Source organism: Opisthocomus hoazin, chromosome 5 (genome assembly GCF_030867145.1).
Source record: "Opisthocomus hoazin isolate bOpiHoa1 chromosome 5, bOpiHoa1.hap1, whole genome shotgun sequence".
Taxonomy (NCBI): Eukaryota; Metazoa; Chordata; class Aves; order Opisthocomiformes; family Opisthocomidae; genus Opisthocomus; species Opisthocomus hoazin.
This window is the reverse complement of record NC_134418.1, coordinates 58612785-58624045: the sequence shown is the minus strand read 5'-3', so window position 1 is coordinate 58624045 and position 11261 is coordinate 58612785. Positions and strand designations below refer to the sequence as shown.

General features: G+C 42.4%; 1 protein-coding gene across 1 annotated transcript; it reads left to right on the top strand.

Annotated features, from left to right (window-relative positions):
* The first annotated feature begins 109 nt into the window (after positions 1 to 109).
* Positions 110 to 8967, top strand: CISD2 (CDGSH iron sulfur domain 2). Its single transcript, XM_075421438.1, has 3 exons — positions 110 to 286; positions 7381 to 7592; positions 8612 to 8967. The coding sequence occupies exons 1-3, from the start codon at positions 184 to 186 to the stop codon at positions 8699 to 8701; spliced, it is 405 nt and encodes a 134-aa protein (XP_075277553.1). The 5' UTR covers positions 110 to 183; the 3' UTR covers positions 8702 to 8967.
* Positions 8968 to 11261: the final 2294 nt, after the last annotated feature.

Sequence of the window (11261 nt, the reverse complement as noted above, 5' to 3'; positions counted from 1 at the left end):
CCCGCGCCGCCTCGCGGCGGCGGCGCCCCCCGAGCGGAGGGGATCCGGCCGTACGACTGAGCGCATGCGCGCGCCGGGCCCGCACCGGCGTCGCCCCGCCCCGCGGCGCGTGCGCGGCGGGAGTAGCCCGAGGAGGCGCGCGGTTAGGCGCGTTCCGCTCCCACTCTAACGACCTCCGCCGCCATGGTGCTGGAGACTCTGGCCCGCATTGTCAAGGTGCAGCTGCCCGCGTACCTCAGGCGCCTGCCGCTGCCCGAGAGCGTCGGCGGCTTCATCCGCCTCACAGGTAGGTGGGGGGGCGGCGGCGGCCTGGACCCCCGTGTCGCCCCTCTCCACCGCCCCTCCGGCGGCCCCGGGCGGTGTGAGGGGAGCGGCGGGGCCGGGCCAGGCCGGGCCGAGCGCCGCGCTTCTGCCTGGACTCCGGCACGTCCCCCGGGCCTGCCTCGCGTCGGGCTGCGGCTTCCCCTCCTGGCTCCGGGCATCGCTCGCTTGCTCTCGGCTGGGCTGAACAAGTTGTCTGTCATGGAGGAGGGGAACCCAACCGTTAAATCGCCGTTAAAGTGTTTCAGCAGGGAAATTGTCCGACCAGACGTTTAAGGTGCCCTGTGAGGTAGATGGTAACAGGCGGAGTACAACGTAGCGGTAGAATAAACCGTAGCAGGCGGGCTCATCAGCCCCAGCCCGGTTGTACTGTACTGAAGATTCCTCCCTGTGCGAGTACCAGCAAGTCAGAGGCCGCGCACATACACAAAATGGGATTTTAGCTGAAGGCTTTAAACGCTGCCTCTTCATTTGCTTAAAAGGTTAAAGAGGGCGTCTCTGCTGAATAAAAAATATCTGTTTCTGGGAGCTGGCTATGTACACAAATTAGGTGGGGTTTTTTATTTAATCATTTTTATAAGTATTTTCTGGGTGAGAGAGTGAAAATACTTATTCATTAGTCACAGCCCTTTCACAGGGCAAACAAGAAGAAAAACTAAATGCTAGCAAATTCTTCAGGTGATCAGTGTATTTCAGTGCAAACTGGAACTATCCGAGCCCAGGCTCAGCTGTGGTAGTACAGGCAGAACCTCAAGTAGTGTCAAATGACAAGATTCGTTTGGCAATAATAAATAAGAGGAATGCTCTAACAGAAACTCTGGAAATAGAGAAAGTCTTCAAAGTGTAGAATCAACCTTAAATGTTTGTCTTGCAGCACTAAGCTATATGGTTTTAACAGTGCTGGAAAATGATTTAATTTAGAACAGGCACAATTTATTTAAAACCAGGTTTGAGTACTTTTTTCCCAGCATGTTTATGCTGCTTGTAAACTTGAAGTCCCACTATCTTTCCCATGACAGGGAAACCAGTTTTAAATGAACCGTTCTTCTTTCCCCACATCTACTCTCTCATCTGAAAGTGCTGTTAATTTTATTTACCGAATGGAGAAATTCAGCAGCTACAAAGTTGGGAGGAAGGGGATGCAATCAGCTACCGAACAGTGCAGGTGCTCATATTCCTAGCATTTGGCAGTTTCCTATTGAAGTCATTGCCCTTTTAACCAGAAGTTGTACTTAAAATTTGTTAAGGTTGGTAATGCTTGAATTTAATCTGTTCTTGCTTCACTTGTCCAAACGCACATTTCTGTAACAGGATTATTTGTGCATTTCTTCTCTATTTATTCATACTACATAGTAGTAATATAATTTGTTCTGAAGACCTCTGTTCAGACCTTTTTTTTTTTTTTTTTTTTAATAGAATGATCAGTGGGGGAGAGCTCGTGTGCTGTCGTGTTATTTACCCCACTGACAGGTACTTCCTTGCATTTGGGGGGGAGAGCAAGAAACAAATAACTGAAACCTGAAGTGGAGACCAAACATGTGAAATGTCAGTCCCAAAAACATTAAACTAAGGTGAAAGAAGGAAACAAGCCAGAAATTGCATTGAGACCTGGTAGGATTTAATGAGCGTACCTGCAAAAAGTCCACTGTCTCTAGTTCTTAGTGATTTTGTTGACTGGTCTTGTGCCAAACACTCTAAAGAGGGGAAACAGAGGTATAATTAAAAATACATAGCTATAAAGACAACATTTTTACACTTTTCTCATTTTTTTTCAACAGTCAGCTAGACTAGACCAATATCTGTTGTCATGCGTATATATCTTCCCCTTAGGGTGGATGTGAATGGAAATGGAGGAAAAAACAGCAAAACTGTACAAAGTGCTTAACGTTATAGCATAGGGTAAATACAACATGGTGAGCCTTTTTAAAAGGAAATCATAGGATGCCGCATCCTAGGCACCTACATTAAAAAATGATCCTCTCTTAGAGCTTAAAAGTTATTGAAAGTCATTGAAGCCTCATTGCTCACTGAAGAGTCCTGTACTTCTCTGCACTCAGAGCTGCTGTCAGTCTGAAGTTTCATCTGAGAAAGCTAGGTTGCTTCAGCAAGTGCTGCCTCTTCTGTACTGTTGTTGTGGTCTTAATCTGTTATGTCCTAAAGTCAGAAGCCTCTAAGAGCAGGGGATTCCCAGTGCTGGGAGTTACTTTGCACCAGCAGCTTACAGGATCATATCCATTGAATTACAGTTAGTGAAAGACTATTAGATAATAGAGACAATTAGATTAATATTCTCTTTTGTGTTTACTGCTACTACAAATTACAGAGGAACATGTTCTTTGGTGAAGGACATATCAAACATGTCAAGCATTTTTCTTTGCTTCTTTTTGGAAAGTGAGAAATAGTATTGACCTTAAAATATCTAAAGTGCATTAGTAGTTGTCCTTTGGTGGCATCTGCTGAACTTAGTCAGGGACCAGCACTATAAAACACTCGCTAGCATAGGCCTTGTTCGCAAAGGCAGGCCAGAACCCAATTCTGGAACAGTGCAGTCCTTTGCTTGTTAGCTCTTGTATTGCTTCTGTAAACCTTCATTAGCTTCCAGGCGGATGCAGCTTCGGTTCCTGTAGTGCATCAGTTGTAGAAACAACAGACCGTAAGTATAGTGAGGATCCTTTTGTATAACATGTTGTAGAGTGTGCTGATTAAAAGTCTTGAGACACCCGTTGTCTGTTGTGACCTCACCAAATCACAACGAAAAACTGCTTGCTTGGAAAGAGGAAAACTGTTAACATCCAATGCAAAACTCCTGAAGGTAAAAGCAACAGGGAGGAAGGAAAGAATGTTTGACCTTGGGTTTGACAGTGGATATCTAAAGTGTGGTGCCACTGCTGCTCGGAAGCCTCTTTCAGTTTCTTGTCACAGCTACCTTACCCTTCTCTTCTCAAGTTTGCTGAAGAGTGTTGTCTCATGCCGGCATTGCTTTTTATCCTGCTATATGTCATTAAGACTGTATAGGCATTCACCTCAAAATAGCACGTGGTCACAATTTCAAGGTTTATGTAAGAATCTAGGTGGTAGACTTTCCATAACATAACACAGCCATGTGTGGGCTGTCTTACGCTTGGCCTGCATGTTAAGAGGAACTTTAATGTAACAGGCAGGAAGAGGACAGGTCTGTGGATCATCTTTTACAGTACTAAGGGACAGAAGGATGATAATGTGATAACAGAGTCTTCAGAACGCATCCGAACCATGAATTTTTCATTTGCAGAGTGGCTTGTTAACTTACCCATAGCTTTGCCTTTTAATTTATTTAAAGTGTGCTGTGTCACTAAAACGACTGTCATTTCTCTACTTTCGTAAACTAGTAGACATATTAAAGTGGTGTGTGCAGTCCTTTGTGTTTGTGTCGCAGTGAGAACACCCTTGAGAGACCAAAGCAAACAACAGAAAACACTTAGAACTGCTTATTAGTTCTGAAGAGAATGTAACTGAGTGCTCTGGTTTGGGCTGCGGCCGGCAACAAAAGCGCCACGCGGCCGCCCCTCCCCCTGCCGGGGTGGGGAGGAGAATGGGAAGAAAAAGGCAGAAACTGGTGGGTCGGGATAAGGGCAGTTTAACAGAACAGCAAACAAAGGGACCAGGAACAACAACGATACGGATAAGGGGAAAACACGACACAAACCGCACAACGTTCTCCCGGACTGCACTGCCGCTGTGCCCTCCCGAGCTGCGAGTGAGTTCCTGCCGTGCCGCTCCCCCCACGGGAACCCAGCGTGACGGCACATGGTATGGAATACCCGGCTCTGTTTGGCCAGGTGGGGTTGGGTCAGCCCGCCTGGCTGTGCCCCTTCCTGTATTCTGGTGAAAATTAATCCTGTCCTGGCCAAACCCAGGACACTTGAGTAATTTGAATTTGCATGAAGAATTTCATCAGTTTAGAGAATGTACAATCACAGTTCCAATCCTGACTTCGACTGGTAGCTAATACTTGTTAAAATTTTGGCTTGCAGTTGAGCTGTTACTGTAGGAAGCTGCTTTTGTGTCTGCACAGGTTCATTTCCACAGAAATTAGCTAAAACATAAATCAGAGTGAAAGGTATCAAAGGATTAGTGGGTGAAGGACAAGCAGGGACCACTTGCTTTGATTTGACCCTAGGTGGCTGGCCAGTCCATTTCTGTTCACAGTGTCTATGTTTGGGGTTTTTTTGGACTTGTTACTGTTGGATTAAAAGTTCAGACAACCTCTCCTCGAAAATGTAGCTGTGGCCTATGGTCTGTGGCCTCAGCTGCTTGGAATTCTTTGGGCATTCCTGTTTCAGTGATGTTGCTGATACTTTTCAGGACTTCTCTTTGGGATTGGTGTCTGACTAACACAAGTCAAGTTCGAAGACTAACCTCTCTGATAACTCTGCTCTCCATTTCTGGCTCCAAAGACTGCCTCTTCCCATGCAGCAGAACTGATAAAGAATCTTCAGAATCCATGTAATTGCTGAATTCTGAGTTAATTGCTCTGAAAACAGTCTTGTGAATTGCCTTACATCAGCTTCAGAAAGGTCTGAATGGCTTCAGAAACACAGAGCAGCTTGCAGTTGTAGGATTAGTTTGGGTGAAGCTTTTCTCCCATCCCTGCCCACTCAGTCCAAATATCTGTGACTTTTACTTTGTGACAGTATCTTGTCTCTCAGGCCCTAGAAGCATGGTCATGTTGATTTTTCAGTCTAAAAGTATGAGCTTCTGGCAGTCTTTTGGCAATAACAAGTCAGTTTATGATTAGTGTATGCATTGGTGTAATTGGGGGCTTTCCAGAGACTCCCAGATTAGATATATGTAAAGAAATAATTGGCTAGTGAGGACAAAACTATTTATCAGCAGTTAGCATGGTACAAATATTAGATAACAACCATGATAAATAATATCTTTGTACTTCCTGTTCCTGTTTGTTTCTGATTTCCTTTCTCAAAGGTTACAGCTGTCATGTTCCTGTTTCATTTGGATGAACCCAACTGGTTGTGCATCTCCCATAGACATGACTGCTGTTCCGATTTTGATGTTGTATCAGGGAGTTTGAAGCTGTATTGAGATGCCACTTGCTGTTTAGTTGCCAGTCTCTTTGAATGGCATTTAATTCTCATGTGAGACATTTCCTTTTTGTGTGTCAATCTTAGCCAGATTGCATTCCTCACCCACGATAGGTGCCCTGCTGCTGGTTATGGCACCTGTTGGAAAATATGCTTTGTCATAGAGTTCAGAGTAGCTTTGCAGAGATCTACCTCTTTACCAACAGTCAGGTTAGATACTCAATTTGGAAATCTTTTTCAGTGACCAAATATTTTTCCTCTCTTCTAAAGTATGTTCCAAGTCAGTCTTTCAGGTAAGGTCAGAAAGTGCATTTGGATTCCTATTCACGGAGTGTTCTGGAACAGCAACGACAGAAAGGACAAACAGGTACTGCTGTCCAGGAAACTCGGTATTTTCTGTAACTGAAAGTGTTTAAGTATCTCAGTGTTAATTGTTATTCTTTAGGCCCTACAGCTTGTTAGGGGAACTGAGAAAAGAGCAACAGAGACTAGTCTATTGCAGTGACTCTTAGCAAATTTTGTCAATTGCTGTGCAGAGGGACCATTGCAAGTGCAGGTATGGAAAGGCTACTGAAAGTTCTTGCAGTGCCTTTAGGATTTGTACAGTTGTGGTGCATTCCCAGATAAATGCAGTAAGTGTGGTTTTCATGTCAAAGGCTATAGAAAGCTCAAAGAACATAAAATTAGTCCCACAAAGTATTTTCATTACATGGTGTACTTTCAGAAAATTCAAATTATTAAGAAGCAGCCACTGTGTGCTAACTAGAAAAGTATTAGCATGAACATGTGCTCTATTATTACAAGTAAAATCAAGCTACACAGAATAATGTAATATCTGGGAGCTACAACCTACCTAGCATCCTTACCCTGGTCTATTGCATTTCTTTTCTTGTACATCTGAATCTCAAAAAACAAACTGTAGAACAACATTTTGCTGTGTTCTGATCCTAAATCATTTAACAAAGGAACTTGATTACAGTGTCTTGTCTCACAAAGTGCTTGTGCAGCTTTTTGTACTCCAGCTCATTACACTTCTTTGCTTCTCATTTTGAAATATTTTTAAACTCTCTTCCACTTCTTGGTGAGCATTTAGATTTAATGTATTGTCCAGAAATGTAGAAAAATGTTCTCTCCTTTATTGCACCATGGTACTTAAATTACACTGGAGCATCGTCACAGCTTGTTTTGCTGGAAAAGTGGATCCACCTTCAACATATATAGAACTTATGCCAGATGTTGATGAATTTCTTAAAAAGCCCAGTAAGTCTTTCTCTCACCAGTACGTGTAGATTTATAATGATGTAGCAAGGCAGCTAAGTCTGCAGAGGATACTTGAATCTCCTACCTGTACTGAAAAGAAGTTCCTCAGCCTGGTAAAAACCAATTTTCTGTGGCTTGACTTACCTGATCTCAGGACTTCTTCTGTGTTGCAGATCCCTGAGCAAACAGAGCTCTGAAAAATAAATAAAAACAAATAAAAGGAGGAAAACTTCAAGAAGCTAAAAATAATGAAATAAGCAATTAAAAACTGAATTATAAAACTTACTGAATGGTTCTTCATATACAGAATGTTAAGATACTGGCATTGAATATACTTACCGCATGTAATCACGCCCAGTTTGCTAGTACGCAGTGCTGGTGTACCTCCAGTGAGCAGAAACCCTGTAATTTTAGGGTTCCTTGCTTCAGTACGCCTTTCTTTTTGGATTTATTCTCTTCCATTGATTCGTCTTCTGGAGTGTTGACATGAAACTTCAGATGAAATTCTAGGAGTCAAACTTTTACCTTGGCTACAGTAAAACCCAGGTTTTAATCTGGGTCATCTTTCTTCTTAAGACTTACTCACAGAGTCTTGTTTGCCCTCAGAGCCTTGCTGACTGAGCAACCCCGATCCCTACCCTAAGTCATTTGAGAGTGGCTGATGCTGCACCATACTGAAGTGGTGTCAGGAGCCAATCTAAATTCCACCTGTCTTCAGTTTCAGAATGGCTGCGGTTATTGCCTTTCCTGGGCGTGCTGGCCTTGCTCGGTTACCTCGCTGTTCGTCCGTTCCTCCCCAAGAAGAAACAGCAAAAGGATAGCTTGATTAACCTCAAGATCCAGAAGGAAAATCCAAAAGTAGTGAATGAAATAAACATTGAAGATCTGTGCCTCACTAAAGCTTACTGCAGATGTTGGCGTTCCAAGACGGTAAGATGCTTTGTGCTACTGTAGGATTAGAGGTTGAAACTTGCATATTTTTATCAGTGCTTTGGTGGTGAATTGCTACATGTTGACCTGTTGCTTTTTTCTGAAGTTGGAACATGTTCTTGATTTTTGAGAGTGGCACAGTTCTTATTTTTCTCTACTGTAAACTTATCTAAATGCAGAAAGAAACTGTAGAAACTTGTAAGAAACATGGTAGGGTTTTTCTAGAAACACTTAGAGAGTGACTACCTGTGAGTAGATTAAAACCAAGCAAGCCTTGTTTAATATTTGGAAATATATTGCAACTAACTAGAAGATAACTATTTTACAAAAATGCTTAGAAGATGGTTCGTATTAGAATGAAAGTAAGGCCGCACCTGTGTTGGTGAGGGAGAGCGTATCCCCATCTGGTGCAAAGCAGCCAGTAGATGACTGGTTTGGGTAGTGCGTATCCCCCAAATCAATTAGATGTACATGAGTGTTTTTTGTTTACCCTCAATTTCTTTTGAATGTCCCAAGTGCACTCTGGTTTGTCCTTGCTGGACCGAATGCTTTCCTGTTTTAACAAAAAAATCTGCCCTGGACCTCACCCTCTCAATGATTCTCCCTTCAGAATAATCACTTCAGGAAAGTATTTCATCTTTTCTTAAACAGTACTTTGTGGCTGTAAATTATTAAATCTATTAAGAGCACTTTCACTAGTTCCGCAATAGACCTTAAACCACTCGTTGTGATGACTGCTTTGCTTGGTCTTCTTTCATGGGAAAGGCTTTGTCCCTAACTTTGTGTCTAAGAACAGCTATTGTAGGACCTCACAAACTTAGTTACCTGTTAGCAGTGTTTTTTTTCCAGTAGTAACATGTGTCCTGTGTCTGATAGGAGATGGGGAGTTTCATGCTGAAATGGGACACAGTAGGTGGAACTAGCGACATTACCAAAGTACTCTTGGCATAGGAAGAAGTAGAAAAATCACCATGCAGTTACTGTAGTTATACTAATTCCTCGTGTATGCTTTCTTCTAGTTCCCTGTCTGTGATGGCTCCCACAACAAGCACAATGAATTAACAGGGGATAATGTAGGTCCACTAATACTCAAGAAGAAAGAAGTGTAGCAGATGCTTAATCCACTAGATCATGACCGACAAAAAGTCTTTTTATACTGTAGTAGTTGCAAGGGACAGCATTTTATTATGTGATTGGTATGATTTAGTCTAATGATTGCTGTAGATTTCTTTTTGGAATAAACTGCATTTAGACAGTGTTAAATCTGTCGCTGTTTTCATACTTTATTCTGAGAAGAATTATGTCTGCTTTGTAAAGCTGTAAAGTAACTATCTTTGTAAATAAGTTATTTCAACAATAAAATTACTTCCTACAAGTAAGCCTTTTTTGTATGAACATGCAATTATAAAACTGTCACTATTTCCAAGTGACAAAGTGCATCATTCTGTTGATTCTGTTCTGCTGAGAGACACCATGTTTTATTCTGCTTTTCAGGAACAAATTTAAGTGCACTTAAGTGGGGGGAAAAATACACTAAGGTCATCCATTGCGAGTATACCTAAGCATACAACTGAGGGCAGGCAGCATCGTGATGTGAAGTTAACTCTGGGTGCGGGTCTGGGCTGTGTGGTGCGTGGGTGGGTGGGTTGGTAGCCTCACGCAGAACAGCCTGGCTCAGACAGACCCTGCGCAGCTGGGAAGTCGTATAGAGCGTCCTAGGTGGAGTGCTGCAGTCCCAGGGCAAATAAGCAAAACTATTGAGCAGGTCAGTTGCTGACATTGTCCCTTTATTTCAGGCCCCTGTGTTGATCATTTGTGAGCTCTTGTAAGAAAAGACAAACTTGCTTCTTACAAGTGAACTTGCACTTAGTTGCTACTTTTTGTAGCTGGAATTTTCATGGGAGGAACTGCTTAAGTGACAGAACCAAGAAAGCAGAGCTGAGCTGTATTCTTGACTTGTTACCTGTTCAGAATGATTATTTGGGCAAGTCAGAACTTTGCTGAGGCTTAATTTCAGATGCAGGTAAATAACTGCTACTGGTCTAACTGCTCGACTTCTAATTAATTCTTCTGAAGTGCTTTATTCTCTAATGAAAGACTCTATCTGTCAGTTGAAAAATGAAAATTTGATCCATGATACAATTTTAGACAATTGTACTGAGGCAGATTTCAGCTGTTCCTTAGCAGTGTTCCACCTGACCCGTTGTTAGGCAGGCAGGAAGCCCCAGAGCAGTCGGCCGTTGCCAAAGCTGGGCACCACAGTGCTGAAACAGAAAGCAAGGCGGAAGGCAGTTCTCACATAATGGCTCTCACAGCAGCAGTGGAACTACGGTAGACTGTTCCTCCTGCATTTCTAGGTACCTAAACCTCTTGCCTTGCAGCGAAAGACGGCAGATTAGGATACGATACTGTATTTTAAATGCCCACTTTCACAAAGCGTGCAGTAGAACCATGGTACAATCTCTAAATGCTTCACGATGGTCTTACCTTAATGGATAAGCAAAGCGCAAAACATCATATTAGGATGTAACATTTATAATAGAGGACAATCCATAATGTTACTAAGTGTCTTACACTCAGCCCTCACTTACAGATGCGGTATATTGAACACAGAGCCCCAGTTTTTGGGTTTGGTGAAGAAATTACTGTAAGAAATGTAAAAGCCCATCCTTAGATTTTTTTTTTTTTTTTCAGGCTTTAAAATCCACAGATTGTTGTAGCAGGCTGGTTTTATATACAAGTCTCTATGTGCTTCCAGCTTTTATCAGGATACTTTTGCATTCAAATAGTTTGATTTCCTCCGAAGTCTGAGAAGTAAACTAGATACATCAATCCTGTTCTCGCTTCCATTGCTCTACTCGGACAAACCCTGATAAGAGTAAGTAATACAGCAAATTTGGTTTTGTTTCTCCCACAGAGCTCTAAAAGGAGAACAACAGTGTAAGCTTTAACCTCTTGACTCCGTCTCTAGCACGGTTTGATTATGTAATTAATTTTTTCTCCCTGCTTGCTGTTAGATGAGATTGCTGCTAAATGATCTACAAATGTGGCTATGGAACAAATGGGTGGTGTTTTGCTTATGTCTAAAGGGGAATGGAACTCATTTGTAGTACGGGCCTGCAATAGCAGCACTCAGTCACGGTTCCTTTGTAGAAAGGACGTTTTAGTAATTTCCACAAGATAATAATAAAATGAAGATCACAAGCAAGACGAATGACTGTTTCCTTGCATTTCAAAATCTGTCAAGGTAATACCGTCTTTCATGGCCACGGAATTTTCTGTAGAAAATCTCAAAGAATTTACTAACTGGTTCAAAATACTTACCGAAAGTCTGCGGGGACAGATAGCTACAAGTGTCTGCAGAGCCCTGCATCTCACCAGCCATTGAGAGAGCTGAACCAGTTACCTGCTGGGATGTACCTGCCACGGGGTGATTTTTCTAACCTCATTTGGAAGCTCCACACAGAGAGATAAATTTGCCCCTAATGTTAATAAAGACCAGGACTGAGGCAATAGACCAGGTCTTCACAGTCTTGATGCAAAATCAGGGAAGTTGAACTTGACATGTCATGACATGTCTTTTTACTTTACAAGAACAGTAATGTCTATCTTTCTTTTGATTATGAATTTGAACAATAGTTATGATGGACTACAAACAAACTTGTAAAA